Source organism: Aquarana catesbeiana, linkage group LG05 (assembly GCF_042186555.1).
Source record: "Aquarana catesbeiana isolate 2022-GZ linkage group LG05, ASM4218655v1, whole genome shotgun sequence".
Taxonomy (NCBI): Eukaryota; Metazoa; Chordata; class Amphibia; order Anura; family Ranidae; genus Aquarana; species Aquarana catesbeiana.
Window position 1 is genome coordinate 574,451,979 of NC_133328.1, and position 20,208 is coordinate 574,472,186.

At 42.3% G+C, this 20,208-nt stretch overlaps 1 protein-coding gene across 1 annotated transcript in view; it reads left to right on the forward strand.

Moving 5' to 3' along the window:
* Positions 1 to 20,208, forward strand: part of MATN2 (matrilin 2) — a 178,402-nt gene that overhangs the window by 123,970 nt on the left and 34,224 nt on the right. Inside the window, exons 10-13 of the mRNA XM_073632018.1 lie at positions 1,768 to 1,890; positions 3,428 to 3,550; positions 10,116 to 10,238; positions 17,806 to 18,219. Coding sequence (XP_073488119.1) covers positions 1,768 to 1,890; positions 3,428 to 3,550; positions 10,116 to 10,238; positions 17,806 to 18,219 — 783 coding nt within the window. The remainder of the gene's footprint in view (positions 1 to 1,767; positions 1,891 to 3,427; positions 3,551 to 10,115; positions 10,239 to 17,805; positions 18,220 to 20,208) is intronic.

The window sequence follows — 20,208 nt, forward strand, 5'->3', positions numbered from 1 at the left end:
CTTTCCCCCTCTTCCTGTGCTGCTGCTCTGTTTTCATTCCCCCCCCCTCTTCCTGTGCCCCTGCTCTGTTTTTCTTCCCCCTCTTCCTGTGCCCTTGCTCTGTTTTCCGCCCCCCTCCTTCCTCTGCCCTTGCTCTGTTTCAATCCCCCCCACCCCCACCTCTTCCTGTGCCCCTGCTCTGTTTTTCTTCCCCCGTCTTCCTGTGCCCCTGCTCTGTTTTCCTTCCCCTTCTTCCTGTGTCCCTGCTTTTTTCCTTCCCCTTCTTCCTTTGCCCCTGCTCTGTTTTCCTTCCCCCCTCTTCCTGTGCCCCTGTTCTGTTTTCCTTCCCCCCTCTTCCTGTGCCCCTGCTCTGTTTTCCTTCCCCCCTCTTCCTGTGCCCCTGCTCTGTTTTCCTTCCCCCCTCTTCCTGTGCCCCTGCTCTGTTTTCCTTCACCCCTCTTCCTGTGCCCCTGATCTATTTTACTTCCACCCCTCTTCCTGTTTCCCTTCTCTGTTTTCTTTCTCCCTTGTTCCTAAGCCTAAACAAACTACTGTAGGGAATGGCAACATTGGATTTTTTAGGGATCCAGAAAGCAGACTGTCGACTAAACTACTCTGTGGGTGAAATTGCCATGAATTTTATATATATTCCATAGTAACAAAAAAGTGTGAAGACCTCTGCGCTACTAAAAGGTGTAAATACGGTATGTGTAATGCTGCAAAATCTATTGGTGTACACAATTCAGCCACAAAGTAAATAGCAAAGTGATTTTGCGCAGAACACTAAAGACAATACCACTTCACAGTAATATAATCAAAAATAAACAACATGTGCAAACATTAACTAAGTTGCTAATGTGAAGTTCTCCGTGAAGGATCCAAGTGATCCCAAGGGAGTGATAATGATAAAAGACTGTGTCAATATCAAAGATAATAAAAATAATGATGACATGTGCAGTAAACACAAACGTGCAAATGACAAAAAAAGTTCATTTAAAGAAAGGTGATGGGATAAATCAATTAATGCATCAATCGGTCCGCACCCATGGTGAACATTGTTCATGAGTTTTCTCAATAGGTGAAGTAGGTGATGTGGGCAGAAGTGGATGGTATCTGTGTACAAATGTGCTCACAATGCCCTTACCTCAAAGGACTTAGATAAAGGCCTTAGTAGTAGATAATGCTGGATGGCAGTGGGGATGGCAGTAGTAGATGATGCTGGATGGCAGTGGGGTCCATGGATAGCCTCAGGTGGATGGATGTCCGTTGTGGGGCCGCGTCAGTCTTGCATCACGATCCGAATATCCATATAAATAGGGAAAGGGGAAAGAGAAGGGCCTCCAATGGTGTAGTATAAAAATCCAAATTTATTGAATAAAATGTACTGTACAGAGCATTGCATGGAGCATAGCACAGTACAAGACGGTGTACCACCGTCATCTAGTATGAAACTTCCAGTCCGCGATAAAAACTACCGGGTCAAAGGGTAATGACTACCGGCTAGCATGAATTCGGATTCAGATCCGTTTATTTTTTATTAAATTACTGTGAAGTGGTATTGTCTTTAGTGTTCTGCGCTAAATCACTTTTCTTTTTATATTCCATAGTAATATATTTTAATACAGTAATATAGTTTAGTTGGTTGGAACAAAAAATGTAGGTTTCTTTGTTTATAGGATGATTTGCCTTGTGTGAGTCCGGCAGCCCTTTTGGCTGACCCAAACCATCAGAGCTTCAGATCCAAGCTTCATTTAGTGTACTTTTTTTAAAAATGACTTTGTATTTTAGCGGTTGATCACTGCGCCCTGAATGAACATGGCTGCGAGCACTTGTGTGTGAATGCTGATGGATCCTTTAAATGCCAATGCTCCGAGGGATATTTTCTTCGTGATGATAAGAAGACATGTCAAAGTGAGTGACTTTTATGCTTTATATACATTGGGAGATCATTGCAGACTGTGATAGGATGTGTGATGTCCAAACAGATATGTCAACAATTGTGCCAGCATATGCTTTTCACAGTGATAACGACAGTTTGACAGTTATTTTCTCAACCATCGTTTCCAGCTTCGGGCAGGTAGAGTCTAAAATAAACGTCTTTCCACGTTCCCCTTTAAAATGACTTTCATGTACAAATCTCATTTAGTACTATGAGTCTATCTCACTTCTATACCAGGTTGTCCACATTTTTAAAAATCAGGACATGTAGCATAAAATAAGTTGATGAGGGACCTTTAACAAGTATGCAGCTGGTAGAGTCCAACATTACAGTAAGCAGAGGCAACAGATGATCCAAGCAGGGAATGGCAGCACAGGTAATTGATTGTATATATATATATATATATATATATATATATATATATATATATATATATATATATATATCATCTGCAGAAGGTAATTTTTAACTCTCCCCCCCCCTTTATAAGACAAGATAATTTGTGTAATAATATAATAATGACCAGAAAATTAACACAGTTGGTGCAGTGGTCAGGAGAAAGTACTGCACAACATGGCTTATAGAGTACAGCATTCCTGAGTTTATTTAGGATGTGCACTATGCAGAGTCATCAGTGTAGTGCTCTTACATAGGTAGTCAGTGAGGTGCCCCCCTTTTACACTGGTAGCTCCCCTTTACATTGTTTGTCAGTATAGAGCCCCCATCACATTGGTCGTCATCCTAGTACCCTGTTACATTGGTGGTCAGTGTAGTGCTCCCATTACATTTTGGTGAGTAAGGTCACTATTCTGACATTGATTGTCAGAATAGTGCCCCCTTATATTGGTGGCCAGTGTAGTGCTCTCTTACATTGGTGGTCATTGTAGTGCCCTCTTTACATTGGTAGTCATTGTAGAGCCCCCTTGTATTGATGGTCAGTGTAGTGCCCCCTTTATCTTGCTGGTCAGTATAGTGTCGCTTTTACATTGGTGGTCAAAAGAATGCCCCCTTATATTATATTGGTGGCCTTTGGTATAATTCTCTGTGGTGGTCTATGATTATATGTCCCCTTACAATGGCCAGTATAGTGCTCTCATACATTTATGTTCAGTGAAGAGTTGTCACCATACATTGGTGGTCAGTTTAGTTCCCCCCTTATATTACAATGGTGGCCTTAGGTATAGAGCTCTTCATTGGAGGTCTATGCTAACATACCTACGTACATTGTTCAGTAAAGTGCCCCCATACATTTGTGCTCAGTGAAGAGATGTCACCATATATTGGTGGCCAGTGTAGTGCTCCCTTAAATTAGTGGTCAGTAAAAAGTTGCCACTTACTTTGGTGATCCGTGTAACTAATTACCATTCTCATAAAATCAGTAAGGACAGCTTATGTGTTTATCTCATGACAAGTTCCTAGTACCACAAATATGAAGCTAATTAAGTATGTCCTTGTTTCTAAACTGATATTTTATTATGGCTTATATGGTACATGCATTCTATCTCACAGGTAAAGACCCCTGTAAAACCTCTGAGCATGGCTGTGAGCATCTGTGTGTCAATAATGAGAATTCATATATGTGCAAATGCTTTGAAGGATACAGTTTAGCTGAAGATGGAAAAAGCTGTAGAAGTAAGTATGAGAAATGCAGATTTTCTGATTTACTAATAAAGAGGTTTTTGACTACTTAGATTTCAAGGAACATTTTTTTAGAATAAAAAAATGGAAATCTGCATTTTCTTTCCGTCTTTATTCCTCTTATTTCTGCTGATTTACACCTATGTGCATATTAGTGTACCCTTCTAGTTGGAGGTCAGTAGATACGTGTACCCTTATATTGGTGGTCAGTAGAGAAGTGAAACCTTTTATTGTTGATCAGTAGAGAAGTGTACCCTTATATTGGTGGTCAGTAGAGAAGTGCTTCCTTATATTGGTAGTGGAGAAATTCCCAATTACATTGGTGCATAGTGGAGAAGTGCTCCCTTACATTGGTGGTCAGTAGAGAAGTGTACCCTTGTATTGGTGGTCAGTAGAGAAGTGTACCCTTATATTGGTGGTCAGTAGAGAAGTGTACCCTTATATTGGTGGTCAGTAGAGAAGTGTACCCTTATATTGGTGGTCAGTAGAGAAGTGTACACTTATATTGGAGGTCAGTAGAGAAGTGCTCCCTTATATTGGTAGTGAAGAAGTTCCCAATTACATTGGTGCATAGTGGAGAAGTTCTCCTTTACATTGATGGTCAGTAGAAAATTGTACTCTTATACTGGTGGTCAGTAGAGAAGTGCTTCCTTATATTGGTAGTGGAGAAGTTCCCAATTGCATTGGTGCATAGTGGAGAAGTGCTCCCTTAAATTGGTGGTCAGTAGAGAAGTGTACCCTTTTATTGGTGGTCAGTAGAGAAGTGTACCCTTATATTGGTGGTCAGTAGAAAAGTGTACCCTTGGTGGTCAGAAGAGACGCGCTCCCTTATATTGGTAGTGGAGAAGTTTCCAATTACATTGGTGCATAGTGGAGAAGTGCCCCCTTACATTGGAGGTCAATGGAGAAGTGTACCCTTATAATGATGGTTAGTAGAGAAGTGTACCCTTATATTGGTGGTTAGTAGAGAAGTGTACCCTTATAATGATGGTTAGTAGAGAAGTGTACCCTTATAATGATGGTTAGTAGAGAAGTATGCCCTTATATTGGTGGTTATTAGAGAATTATACCCTTATATTTATGGTTACTAGAGAAGTGTATCCTGATATTGGTGGTCAGTAGAGAAGTGCTCCCTTATATTGGTAGTGGAAAAGTTCCTAATTACATTGGTGCATAGTGAAGAAATGATCCATTACATTGATGGTCAGTAGAGAAATGTACCCTTATATTAGTGGTTACTAGAGAAATATACCCTTATATTGGTGGTCAGTAGAGAAGTGCTCCCTTATATTGGTAGTGGGGAAGTTCCAAATTACATTGGTGCATAGTGGAGAAGTGCTTCCTTACATTAGTGGTCAGTGTATAAGTGCTCCCTTACATTAGTAGTTATGGAAGACTGGATCGGAGTGCAGGAGAAAAGTGCTCCTTTACATTTTTGGTCAATGGAGAAATGTCCACCTAAATTGGCAGCTGGTAAAGAACTGCCCCCTTACATTGGTGGTCAGTGAAAAAATTCCCCCTACATAGGTTTTCGGTGATAAAGTGTCCCCTTTATATTAGTGGACACTGGGAGCTCAGCTACATAGGTCAATGACTTCTTGTAGCCAGGGTGGATTGCTCTAACCACCCTACCCTTGGTTCAGCACTGCAGATATTTATCCCATGACAGACAACAGTGCATGAAACATATTTTTTTTAAGTTATTATTACCATTGCCTGTCAGTAGAGGCTTTTTTTTGTGCAGCATGGTTTTGTCAATGTGATAAGTCTACTTTACCCTGCCGACTGAAACAACTTTTCCAACGTTTTAATTCTGCCTCCTGGCACATGTCTGAACACGGCCTGATCTGTTATGTGTGTGGGCCCATCCTTCTCCAGCACATGCTACACTTGTTCTGACAAAATGAGCAACCTGGCAGAATGTGCAACCTGTGTCACTTCCTGTGACGTGGAATTAGCTGGAGCTCCAAACTGCGCAGGCGCAACGCGTCATGAATCCCTTCAGTGGCTGACGTCAGTGCACGAAGAAATTTGCCTGACAAAATGCTCCACCGACTACTGCGCATGCACACGGTGGAAATCAACTAATATATATATCTATGTAGATAAGCTCACTCGATTTCTGAAATTAGTTTGCAAATTCAAAACAGGGTTTGGTGTAGCAAGATGTCCGCTGCTCCGCCTGCTTACTGTAGGTGTGATGAGATTGAATGTAAGGTGTACCAAGATGGCCTTAAGAACGTATATTTCTTAAGTGTTAGTTGATTTTTGCCATGTGCATGCGCAGTAGTGGGTCGAGCATTTTGTCAGGCAAATTCCTCGGTGCACTGATGTCAGCTACTGAAGGGAAGTGTGACGCGCTGCGCCTGCGCAGAGCGCGCGGTTTGGAGCTCCAGCTGATTCCACGTCACAGGAAGTGACGCGGGTTGCACATTCTGCCAGGCTGGTCATTTGTCACAACACCGTCACCCTTCTTTCCCAATTAGCGGAAAATGCGAACTCTGCCTATGTCAGTATAATCTGAAATTTTAGCTAGTGTGCAAAGGATAATTGTAATTAAATATAAAGAAGAATTACAGATCATTATGTCATTTAGAGAGAAGAAAGTCTATACTAAAGGGAAGTTTCACATTTCCCCATGGCTCTGTTGTAATCCCTATATAGCAGTATTGTGTGAATATAACCCTGTCTTATGGACCCCATTGGGCAAATGACAGCATACTTTCCATAATTATATGGTCTGGCTTTAAAGATAAGTGTGCCCTTTACAGCCATGCGTGGTCCTCTATAAAGGTCTAGTGCCAGTTCAATGAGGTTTTGGTTTTTACCCAATACTGACTTATTCTGCACTTGGAAATAGCAGGGACATGTTATTACCCTCTGCTGTGCTGGAAATAGTAGCTCTGGGCTGCACATTCCTCTTTGTTTACTTCATTTTTTCTATATTAGAAATAAAAAGATCTAGAATATGTGGATGTAAAATTCTCATGACGGCACAAGAAACTGCACAAAAATAGATATTTAGTCTGATCTGGTTGGCGGATAATTTGGACTTGAAGCTGAAATTTAATCTGCTTATATTTTGCCTTCCTTGGTTCCCCCCCCCCAATTCACATGCTATTGACATTTGTAAATGAAACCGTTCTATTTTGATTACATCAAACCCACTTGTGTCAAACCCAGTGGGCCTCTGTGATTCGCTATGCAGTGCAGGCAGATCATAGCTGATGGGAGGAGCTGTACATAGCTTCCTGAAAACAGCAGGTTACCTTAAAGAGGAGATCCAGTCTGGGGGAAAAAAATCCAAAGCCAGCAGCTACAAATGCTGTAGCTTCTGACTTTTTAAATATAAGGACACTCACCTGTCCAGGGATCCAGCGATGTTGGCACCCTTAGCCGATTTGTCAATCGTCTTTAGGTGTAGGCATCGGCATCTTCACTAAGGCAGTGAAGCCTTCATTGCCGGTTTCCTACTGCGCTGCTCTTTCTGAATGGTCCCGTCCTCCTCTGGGACCTGTGTTTATCCAAGAAGGCAGCGGGGAGGGGGGGGTGCGGGAGAAGGAGGGACTGGAAATGCTCAGAGATTGCGGCGATCTTACCCAGAAGTGGGAGCAGGTACCTGTCAAAATCAGGTAACTGCCCCCCCCCCCCCCAAAAAAAAAGTGCCAAATGTAGCAGTGGAGGGGGGGAGGGTGCATACAAGCAGAGCTTCTCCTTTTGGGTGGAGCTCTGCTTTAAGTAAAGCCACATGTGCTGCTGAGCCTCCATGAATGAAAGAACTGGAGTCCAATGAATGAAGGGGGTGGATCAAGGACAGTAATGATAGGGAGGAAAGGCCTAGATAATGCTGAACATCCTCCAACCAGGAAATGAGGTGAGCTCTATCTGACTTGCTGCAACTTCTAATGCATGCAGTGAGAAGTTCATGGCGTGCAGTGAAATCGGTGTAAGTCATTCTTAGTGTAAGAGAGGAGCCTGTACAACTGTGCAAGCCAAAGATAAGGCTGGAGTGCAAGTTTAAAGTAGATCTAAGTCAGGTTATCATTGAAGGTAGAATATGTAGATTGAAATATACACTGGTGTGAAGAAAGGAAATACAAATTATATGTTAATTTATTGTATTGTAATAATAAATAGAATGAATGATTTTTATTTATGGAAAATTGTGAGAAATTGCAAAATGTGATGGTTAATAGGGTGGTACATCAAATAGACACCTGGTATGGCAAAATGTGGTTTGTGTTTTGTGTGTACAAAAGAGAAAACATTTTTAATAAAAAATTACTTCTTGATTAAGAAAAAAAAAGATCTAAACCCAATGACTAAAATCTTCTATAAACTTTAACATTTTTTTTAAGTAGTTTTCAGTCTTTTAAAATCTTCAGCTTAATAATAATAGAATGCCCGATGATCCTGACATTAAGGTCATTAATAAGGACCCTCCTGTTATGGGGTGATAATTGTCTTCCCGTTATTCTTCTCCATCATTACTATGGTATGGTCCCCCTTACATCTAGGAGCGCCCAGTTGAGTCACTTTTACATCCACAGAGTACATCCACAGAGACCCAGCAGTCCCTCCTTACATCTAGGTGTGCATAGCAGAGTCCCTCTTAGATATAGAAGTGCACAGCAGAGTCCCCCCTTAATTCTAAGAGTTCCCATTATAGCCCCCTTACATCCGGAGGCAGAGCAGGTCTGGACAGAGATAGTCCGCTCTTCCTGTAAATGCTGGGGGCAGTGCAATTACGTCACTGGTTGCTAGGATGTGTCAAAACAAACCGATAAAAAAACATCCAGCGCTCAATCCAAAGAATTCCCCAAAAGAGAATTTTGGTGGGCAATGGGTTCATCAGTGCAGCCCTCCTCAGACTGGGTGGTCTTCCAAATACTGTAAAAACTGCACTCCGTACACAGCGCACCCCTCAACCCTGCACGCCATACACAGAGCACCCCTCAACCCTCATTGCTAATAATTAGTTCTAGAATTTTGTGTCCATTGGTTGGTCCCATCACCTCCGCAGTGTGGTGTGCAGGCAGTGACATGATGTGCTGTAACCTTAGGCAACCAATAAGTGTGTTATAATGATGTGCTGTAACCTCTAGCAACCAATCGGTGAGATGTAATGATGTGCCATAACCTCTAGCAACCAATCGGTGAGCTGTGATGATGTGCTGTAACCTTTAGCAACCAATTAGGGGGTCATTAATAATGTGCAGTAACCTCTAGCAACCAGTGAGTGGTAATGATGTGCAGTAAACTTCAGGAAATTAATCAGTGAACAGTAATGATCTGCTATAATCTCTAGCAAGCAGTCCGTGAGCAATAATAATTTGCAGTAACCTCTAGCAACCAATGGGTAAGTGGTAATTATGTACAGTAACCTCTAGCAACCAATCAGTGAGCAATAATAATGTGTGTAGTGGACAGTGTAGGAATCAGGTAGTATAGTGGTCAGTATAGGAATCAGGTTGGTCAGTGTAGTGGTCAGGTAGGTCAGTGTAGTGGACAGTGTAGAAATCAGGTAGGTCAGTGTAGAAGTCATGTAGGTTGGTGTAGTGGGCAGATAGGTCAGTGTAGTGGTCAGTATAGGAATCAGGTGGGTCGGTGTAGTGGTCAGGTAGGTCACGCCCCTGACGATGTTCAATTGGACGAAACGCCGCGTTGGGAGGAGTTCTGACGTCACGACACTGCAACGTGTCGACTGTGGCCATCTTTGTGGTTGGAAACAAATGCTGCTTATACAGACTTCTGTTTTTTACATGCTCGTTTTTATCTGATGAAATGTGAGTACCCTGGATTTCTTTGAATAAATATGACTCTGGTTTATAATACTACACCATGAGGAGTTCCTTCTTTTATATTTTATGCATGCACCTCTGATTATTTGGTGGAACTACAAGACACAGCCATCTGTGATCTCCATTAATGGTTTTGTGGCTCTGTGGATTTATCATGCCTGTTTGACCACCTGTGATTATGTGGTCCATTCTATTTGGTAAGAGGCCTGGTGTGTTGATGTTCAGTGGAGAATAAGTCCGTATTCACCTAATTTGTATTTCTGTCTACACTGTGGGTGATTCCAGCGTTTTCTCCTGAACAAGGATTTTATTTCAAACACTATGAACTTTTTATTTGTAATACTACATTTATAGCGTTGCATATCATTATATTTTTCAGGTTAGTGTAGTGGTCAGTATAGGAATCAGGTAGGTCAGTGTAGTGGTCAGTATAGGAATCAGGTAGGTCAGTGTAGCGATCAGGTAGGTTAGTATAGGGGTCATGTAGGTCAGTGTAGGAATCAGGTAGGTTAGTGTAGGAATCAGGCTAGTAAGTACTCCTGTACTAGTGGAAGGGACTCAGGGAGTGCTAAAAGTCCACGGGTTAGAGGGCGCAAATTTCTTGCCTTGCCCCGGGTGCTGAAAACCCATGCTACGCCACTGGCGCAGCCCATGTATTTGAGTCCTGATAACTTCTACAAATAGGAAGTCCATTACATATTGTATGTCTTTGTTGGTCATCCAATATTTTAATATGGATCATACACTCTATCCCATAGGTAAAGACCCCTGCAAAACCTCTGAGCATGGCTGTGAGCATCTGTGTGTCAATAATGAGAATTCCTATGTCTGCAAATGCTTTGAAGGATACAATTTAGTGGAAGATGGAAAGCGATGTAGACGTGAGTACAGAAAATGCTGGAGGTTTGGTTTTGATGTATGTATTACTCCTAAAGCAATATTGAGGAACGTTGGGTTGTGGACTAAAGAAGAATTAAAAATGGTCATTATCTCTCCATCTTTATTCCTCCCTTTTATGACTGCCTAAAAACTTCCATGTGCATGGTCCTTGACAATAAAAGCTACATTGCTCTTACACTTCTTTTTCATGTTGATGATATCAGATGGCACTGAGACAATGCCAAAGCGATAAAACAAAACGGTGAATGCTTTTGCCAGTGATAAATGAGATAAAATATAGTAATAAACAGATACAGACTAAGTACGCAGCCTGTGTGGCCTTCCTTCAGATCTATGGCTGTGCAAGTCCATGACCCACAGATAGCTTTTCCTTTGTTCTTTAATACCCTGTAGAACTATGTGTATTTCTGCAACAGCTGAAGAGTTGCTGTCCATTGCTAAAAGTCAAGGTACTGAACTGAAATTCAAAGAGTTTTGATCAGTAGAATGTTCTTCCAGCAGAGGTCCAAATCTCATGTTTGTGTTATGACTCAGATAAGATATAAGTCATTGTATGTCTACCAAGAAATAGACCCTCATCAGTGCCCCCTTACATAAATTGTGCCTCATCACAATGCCCCATTAGTACCAGTCAGGCAGAGGGAGGGAGTCAAGAGGTGGAGCAGGTTGCAGGTCTAGACGAAGTAAGTTCCACTTCCGCCTTTGTGTGATGCTGTGGGTGGGGCACGCACATGATATCACTAGTTAATAGAGTGACGGTGGTCCTAACAACCAATGACTTTGGAAGAGTGGTGGGAATCTGCACTGGGGACTGGCTGGCTAGTGGTCTGGATAGGACTGGCAGTTAGTTTGGGTCCGGACTGTGGTCCACTAATTAGTGGTGGCTACTGTAAGTTCTAGAAATGGTTCTTATAGGAACTTTCAACCAATATGTAATGGAGGATTGGGACGTTGTAAGTTAGTTGTACTTACATGGTCCTCTATTCCTCAAAGTTGGATGATCAGGAAGTAATCCCCAATAAGCTTTGGAGAGTAGGGGACAGCTTCTTTCCTTTCCATGTGTTCTAATTTCTGGGGTTCCCAGATTCAGCACCTCCATCAGTATGCATTATTATGCCCTTTACTTGAAAAACAGAGAGAGTGGGGGGGAAGAACCTGCACTGGGGACTGGTTGGCAGGAGGTCCAGATAAGTCTTTCACTCAGTTCGGCTCCAGACCAGTGTTAATTTTGATGTCAAATTTTGATTTAGTTTTAGTCATGGGGTAATTTACTAAACCTGGAAAGTGAAAAATCCGGTGCAACTCTGCATAGAAACCAATCAGCTTCCAGGTTTTTCTGCCAAAGCTTAATTGTGCAAGCTAAAAAATAGAAGCTGATTAACCACCATACACAGCTGCACCAGATACTGAGTGCACCAGTTTTATTAAGTCTACCCCATAGTCTTTTGACTAAAATGTCATTTTAGTTTTAGGCTGGGTTCACACTGGTACGACAAAAGCTCCGACATTGGGAGCTCATGTCGCATGCCGTGTGAAAATCAATGTTTCCCTATGGGAGCCATCTTAATTGGTCCAACACAAGTCGGTCCAACTTTGAAAATGCTCCTCGCACTACTTTGGTCTGACTTTGATCCTACTTCAGCCCTTTGAATATCACTGTAGTTGGATCGCTGTCTTGACTGATCTGACTTTGGCATGCGACTTGCGCTCTGATGATCTTGAAGGGGAACTCCACGCTGAATTTTAAAAAAACGGCATGGGTTCCCCCTCCAAGAGCATACCAGGCCCTTCAGTCTGGTATGGATTGTAAGGGGAACCCCCACGCCATTTTATTTCGGCGTGGGGGTTCCCCTTAAAATCCATACCAGACTGAAGGGCCTGGTATGCTCTTGGAGGGGGAACCCATGCCGTTTTTTTTAAATTCAGCGTGGAGTTCCCCTTCTCCCCCAAAATCCATAACAGACCCTTATCCGAGCACACAACCTGGCAGGTCAGGAAAGGGGCGGGGACAAGCTAGCGGGCCCCCCCCTCCTGAACCATACCAGGCCACATGCCCTCAACATGGGGGGTGGGTGCTTTGGGGCAGGGGGGCCCCAAAGCACCTTGTCCCCATGTTGATGAGGACAAGGGCCTCCTCCCAAAAACCCTGGCCGTTGGTTGTCGGGGTCTGCGGGCGGGGTGGCTTATCGGAATCTGGAAGCCCCCAGATCCCGGCTCCCCACCCTATGTAAATGAGTATGGGGTACATACCCCTACCCATTCACCTAAAAAAAAAAAAAGTGTCAAAAATAAAACACATTACACATGTTTTTAAAGTAATTTATTAGGCAGCTCCGGCGTCTCTTCCGATCTGTTCTACCCTCTCTGGCTCTTCTGTGTTCTCCACTGACGTCTTCTGCCTCTGTTGGTTCTTCTCCCCTCTCCAGTTCTTCTCCCTCTGTCCGCTGTCTTCTGCTGGGTCTCCTCTGCTATATTCTCGCTCTTTTGCTCGCTCTTTTGCCCGGTCTTCTCCGCTGTCTTCTCCCTCTGTTCTTCTTCCAATGTTGACTTGACGCTCTCTCCCGCTCTAATGCCGGGTGCGTGGTGTGCCACTACTTATATTGGCATGGGGTTGGGTCACCAGTTGACGTCATCCGAAGCCCGCCCCTATGATGTTACCGCCCAGGACATGATGAGGCAGTGACATCATAAGGGGCGGGCCTCCAGTGACCCTGCCCCATGCTAATATAAGTAGTGACACACAGCACACCCGGCATTAGAATAAGTAGGGGACATCTACTTAGCTGCTGAAAGAAAAAAAATTAAGAAAAGGGCTTTTCTTATTATTTTTTCTTATTATTTAATGTTGGTAATATATTCAGATAATATGTGCAAACGGGTTTTTTTTTTTTTTTATATATTTTAAAGTTGCACGTCTCTTTGTCAAAAAGCAATATTTTTATTTGTTTATGAAACTTGGTTTTATTTAGCAAGACATTATATATCACAACGGCTATATCTGTGCCTGTAGTGCATGTTCAAACCTTAAAACCAGAAATAACAACATGTTGTTAGATTTTTACTCCAGGAGTATATAATGAGTTTGATAATTCTAGAGAAATACTTAAATAATGCATTACAATTTAATTAAACCCATTCGATTTTAGTAGACTAAAACGTACTGGAGATTTTAGTCGACTAATATACGTCTAGAACTAAAACAATTCAGATGACTAAAATAAGATGTGATGTAACCACCAATACAGTCCATAAGTCCGTGATGAGAAAGTCTTTAGATGGATAAAAAACGAACACGTTCAATGGCTGCCAGCTCAGATGAGAGCTAGAAAGGGGGGACTCTGGAGACAAAAGAACAAAAAGAGCAGCGCCATCTAAGTGCAGTATGATCATATTTTAATGTGAAAAAAGTGGAATACCGCTCACAATGTTAAAAGCAATATCCAGCATTAAGGAATATGGTGCTCATCTGCCTTGCTCCCGGGGTGTAAAGCCGCTGTTGTATCCGTGTCCAGGGGTCCGGTGGTGCTGGTGGCTCCCAGCGCTTCCTGGAGAACTTGGAGAACTCAGAGACACTGGGGAAACTGTTTACATCACTTCCAGGCGGGACGGGCTTTAAAGTCGGATGAATGGTGATCTCCCTTCCGGTGGGAGCTGGAAACCTCTTAAAAGAGGGTATCCACTCCCCCCCCCCCCCCCCCAAAAAAAAATGACATGCCAAATGTGGCATGTCAGGGGGTCACCTTCCCTTAAAGCGGAAGTTCCATTTTTGGGTGGAATTCCGCTTTAATTCTGATTTTATTTTCGTTTAGTTTTCGTCACTGAAATTATTCAGCTGGACTGTGGTCCACCATGTAGTGATGACTACTCTAGGTTCTAGAAATGGTCTTCATAGGAACGTGCTGTCAATATATCACAGGGGATTGTATTTGAATTTTTCTCTGTTCCCCAAGGTTGGATGAGCAAGAAGATGTAATGTCTGATCATCCAGCTTTGGGGAACAGGGGACTTCTCCACGTGCTCCAATTTCTGGGGTTCCCAGATTCCGCACTTCCATCAGTATTCATGAACATGACCTTTACTTGAAGAACAGAAGGAGTTAAAGCCCAGGAAATGATTAACCACAAATTGCACAATAGGATTTGTCTGCGCTAGCAAATCAGCCGACACAAAGAATACAAATCAGGCCGGAACAGTTGGTGAGAAATTTCAGAGGCATAATCCGTTTTCTGTGTCCAGCTTAATGCTCTGGCGAACCAAGGAATCTATATGATTGAATAAAGCTTGGCAAGCATTGGCGGTGATTACATTGGGGCCGGGAGGGATCGTTCATTATGAGTCTGGCCCAGAGAGGGGGATGAGCGGTGACACTCAGTACAGTTCACTCCGTTGAGAAAGAAGGCGTCTGCTGGATTTGTCACTCTCACAGCTGGGGACATAACTTGGAATTCTTCGGCGGATGAGGCCGTCTCATTTAGGGTGATGATGTTAGGTGCACCATCTGTTACATTGCCAAGCGGCACGTCTATTTTTTAACAAATGTTTCACACATAGTGATATAATAGATCTACAAACACAAGCACATGAGCAGGTTGGTTTTTCCCTTAACCCTTTCATGACCAGAGGTTATTGAAACCTAGATGTCCACATCAAACTTAGGAGCCTCAGTGTGCATCGGTTAACTTGACAATAACTATTATTTTAGATGGACCACTCAGGCTTTATCTGCATTCAGTCTTCTGTATTTACAAGTGCAGTGAGTAGGAAAAAAAAACAATTATGCAGAGAGAGGAGAAAATGAGTGCTTTACAGTGCAGAGAAATTGAGGAGTGGTCCTGTACAGAGAGAGAGAACGCCTGGAGCAGCATCTTCTGGTGCACAGTATATCAGCCCTTCTGTTACTCTTTATCCATCCCAGCAAGGCTGTCAGGAAACCAGCTGAATATACAAATAAAAAGCACACAAGGGAGCTGTGTTACCTGCCAAAGGATTGGATTTCTGTCCATGGCTCGGAAACACCAATCAGCCTTGCCTGGCTGGGGAACTCCGGATTTTCCCTGTATTAGTTAACTAATACAAGTCTTGTCCCTCCCCACCTTGTGATTGGACATAAAGGAAAAGCAGCAGACTGATGAGCTGACCTCTCTATCACTCTGCTCTCCATTCCTATTAGCATGCTCCTTGTTAGCATATAAGCACCGCGACACCACTGATTGGCTCCCTGTACTGCTTTTCCCTCTCCCTGTCTGAGCTTCGCTGTACAGAGACTACAAGAGACTGAATCCAGATATTGCACTGCATGCATTTAAGAACAAATATATTTAATGATGTACAATAAAACCTTGCTTTGAGAGTAACTTGATTTGAGAGCGTTTTGCAAGACAAGCAACATTTTTTAATAAATTTTGACTTGATATACAAGCGATGTCTTGATATAAGAGTAGCGTCATGTCACAACTGAGTATAAAAGAGAAGAGAGGCGCCTCTAAGTGTAACAATATGGTTACATTTAATGAAGGTACAACATTTAGCAACTCACATGGCTGATGATTAAAACAGGCACATCTAAGTATGGAGGCATCCGGGGTAAAGCTGTCCACATAGACCGTCCTCCGCACCGCACCATTGATGTCGTCCCTTCCACACTGCGCTCCACGAGCGGTTCAAGCCTCCCTTTTGGATCGCTCTACTGCAGGAGTAGTCTTCCCGGTCACAATTGCAGCCCGCTTTACCCCGGATGCCTGCATACTTAGATGTGCCTCTTTTAATCATCAACCATGTGAGTTGCCAAATGTTTTACCTTCATTAAATGTAACCATATTGCTATACTTAGAGACCTTTCACACTGGGGCGGAGTTGGCGGTAGCGGTAAACGCCGCTAGTTTTAGCGGCAGCGCTTTACTGCTGTTATAGCGGCACTTTGGCGCTGCTATTCCTAGAAGGGGTTAAAAGCGCCCATGCCGAAGCGCTTTGGCAGCACTGCCCATTAAATTCAATGGTCAGGGGCGGGGGAGAAGTGGTGTATAGACCACTCCTAAACCACTCCAAAGATGCTGCTTGCAGGACTTTTTCTAACGTCCTGCAAGCGCTCGGCTCCAGTGTGAAGGCACTCGGGCTTTCACACTGGGGCTGCAGGGGAGGCATTTTTCAGGCACTTTACAGGCGCTATTTTTAACCCTTTAGCGCCTGAAAAATTCCTCAGTGTGAAAGGGGTCTTAGAGGTGCCTCTCTTCTCTTTTATACTCTGGAGCTCCTGCTGAATTTTGCTTCTAACCCCCTTGCGGAGGCTTCCATTTGTGGATGGACATTTTATGGTTACACAACCTATCACTTTGCTATAATCTTTTTTTATATGGACTATAAACTGAAGGACTTATGAATAAATGGTTGTGGATCATTTGAGTTTCCATTATTTCTTATGGGGAAATACACTTTGATATACAAGTGCTTTGGATTACAAGCATACTTCTGGAACAAATTATGCTCGCAATGCAAGGTTTTACTGTATTAATGAATAAAGAGAGTTGCCCTAATGTGTGTATGTTTTATCTGCCTGGAGATCAGCTGTAATCACTTGACCTCCGGAATATTTACCCCCCTTCATGACCAGGCCATTTTTGGGATACAGCACTGCGTTACTTTACCTGACAATTGTGTAGTCGTGCAACACTGTACCCAAATAAAATTGATGTCATTATTTTCCCACAAATAGAGCTTTATTTTGGTGGTATTTGATCAGCATTGGATTTTTTGCACTATAAACAAAAAAAGACCGACAATAATGGAAAAAAAACAATATTTTTTACTTTCTGCTATAAAACATACCCATAAACAAAATGTAAAAAATCAAATGTCTTCAAAAATTTAGACCAATATGTATTCTGCTACATATTATTGGTAGAAAAATCTCAATAGGCGTATATTGTTTGGTTTGGGCAAAAGTTATAGCGTCTACAAACTGTGGGATATATACCGGGATTTTTATTAATATATTTTTTTATGGACTAATATCTTTTTATATGGACTATAAACTGAAGGACCTATGAATAAATGGTTGTGGAATGAATCATTTGAGTTTCCATTGGGGAAATTCACTTTGATATACGTGTGTGTGTGTGTGTGTGTGTGTGTGTGTGTGTAATAAATCACCTCTGGTAGTGTTGGTTTGTCCAAACCCCTCTCATTGTCACCTTTGCTGGACAGCTTGGTCTGTGTGTAAATGTGAAAAACATAAATAATGGCTTGTGAAATGAAAAAAAAAAATTATATTACTAATGTATGTTAACCACACGCATTTATCAGAATACAAAAAATGTGCTCAGATCTTTGAGTTTAGATGCACAATAAAGGATCTCTGGCTTGATACGTGTCTCAGCAGCACACTCTAGGGGGAGGTTATGATATTGCACTTACTCATTAAACAATAACCACATATAGTAGCAAACATCGTTAAAAAAAGTTAAAGCAAATACTGTGAACAAGCATGTATTTAGAAGGCTTCAAATGTACAAATCAAAAATAGACCAATAATTTGTCTTCTGATTTTTCCAGGATGTGGAGAAGGACCTGTGGACTTAGTATTTGTCATTGACGGATCGAAGAGCCTTGGTGAAGACAATTTTGAAATTGTAAAACAGTTTGTAAATGGGATAATAGACGCACTAGAGATCTCACAGAAAGCTGCCCGTGTGGGTTTAGTACAATATTCCACCCATGTCCGCACAGAGTTCACCATGGCTCAGTATAGCTCAGCCAAAGAGATGAAGAAAGCCATCTCCCAGATGAAATATATGGGCAGAGGCTCCATGACGGGACTGGCCCTGAAACTAATGTACGAGAAAAGCTTCACAGAGGTTCAAGGTGCCAGGCGACGCTCCTTGGGTGTGCCCAGAGTGGCCATTGTGTTTACCGATGGGCGAGCACAGGATGAAGTAGCCGACTGGGCAAACAGAGCAAAACAGAGTGGTAATATAGCTTTTCTTTCATCAATGCATATGTTTTTTTTGTATGATTTAATATTTTTATTTATTTTTCCACATTTTGCTGATGTAGCTACAGTCAGGGCTGTACATGCTTGCTGACCGCCTCACGTATCACTACTGAGGCAGAGTAGCTCTCCTGTGCCGGATCACGTACCTAGTACATAATCCAGCACTTCTGGGTAGGGGGAGCTCCCCGCCAGCGTGCCCGCTGTGCTGTGATTAGACACAGCACAAGCCGATCAGCAGGTGTCGACCAATGGATGACCACCGGCACACTGGTGATCGGTGAGCAGGAAGACAGGACAGAGCTCTGTCGAGGTACACAATACAGAGCTCTGTCTTGTCAATGGGGATGTGCTGGTTTTTGTTTCCCTGCAAAGCAGGTAATAAAAACCAGCACATCCCTTAGTAAAAGCACCTCACTGTAAACACACTAAGCACATTCAACCCTTTGATCACCCTAGATGCTTAACCCCTTTCCAGCCAGTGTCATTAGTACAGTGACAGTGCTCATTTTTAGCATTGATCACCGAATTAGTGTCACTGGTTCCCACAAAGTGTCAATTAGTGTCAGACTGCCCGCTTTACTATTACATTCCTGCTACAAGTCGCTGATCGCCACCACTACTAGTATAAAAATAAATAAATATAAGTTCCAGTATATATACCATAGTTTTTGTAAGCACTATAACGTTTGCGTAAACCAATCAATCTTATTGGGATTTTTTTACCAAAAATATGAAGCAGAATACATATTGGCCTAAATTTATGAAGACATTTTTTTATTTATTTTTTATTGGATATGTTTATAGCAGAAAGTAAAAAATTTTTTTTTTCCACATTTTCTGTCTTTTTTTCATTTATAGCGCAGTGACCAAATAACACCAAAACAAAGCTCAATTTATGGGGAAAAAAATTATATAAATTTGATTTGTGTACAGCATTGCATGACCGTGCAATTGTCAGCTAAAGTAACGCAGTACCGTATAGCAAAAAATGGCCTGGTTATGAAGTGAGGGTAAATCTTCCAAAGTGGTTATGAGGCACCAATGGGCAAGCGTCCAGGTCAACAGAGTAGGAGGGGGAACAGGATCCAAATTGCAATATTTGTCATTTATAATATCTCACAAAAGTGAGTACACCCCTCGTATTTTTGTAAATATTTTATTATATCTTTTCATGTGACAACACTGAAGAAATGACACTTTGCATACAATGTAAAGTAGTGAGTGTACAGCTTGAATAACAGTGTAAATTTGCTGTTCCCTCAAAATAACTCAACACATTAATGTCTAAAAAGTGTACTCACTTTTGTGAAATACTATATATTACATATATTTTTAATTTTGCCTTCTTTTGGTTATTAGTAGAGTCAGAACTTAAGAATGTGGGGCTACATAGCTCTCTCTAAGGAGCAGATAGTTGCTTATCTGATTGGTGGATTCCAAATTCCAATGGTATCTTTACCTAAAAAGCAGACAGCATGCTGGTTCTTCATACATCATACTGTGATTTTATTTTGGTGACAACATTAACGTAACATTGTTTCAACAAAGGCATGGCATGTTTTCTCTAGTGTGCCAAGAACAGCATGGTCTCTACATCAGTGGTGGTGGTCAACTTTCTTGATATGGGGGCAGTCCATGACATCACTGAAGAATCGCACATATACAGACATACTACATAAGATGGCAAAGCAAGCCACAAGAGATGATCAGAGACTACGGACATGTTATTGGAGTTGTTGGTGGTTGAGGACATGCTTCTGGAGACACATTACATGAGACTGCTAGAGATCGCAGCCCCTTTACAAATCAATGCTTCCACATGTGTGTTCCCAACAACTCCTGTATTGATCCAGCGCTGTGCTTGTCTGCTGCTCGTCTCTCCCCTGTCTCTCAGGCTTGTCTGGGAGCAGCAGAAGCCATAGGCTCCAGCCACTCTCAGTCAAATCCTGTGAGGAGGGAGCTTG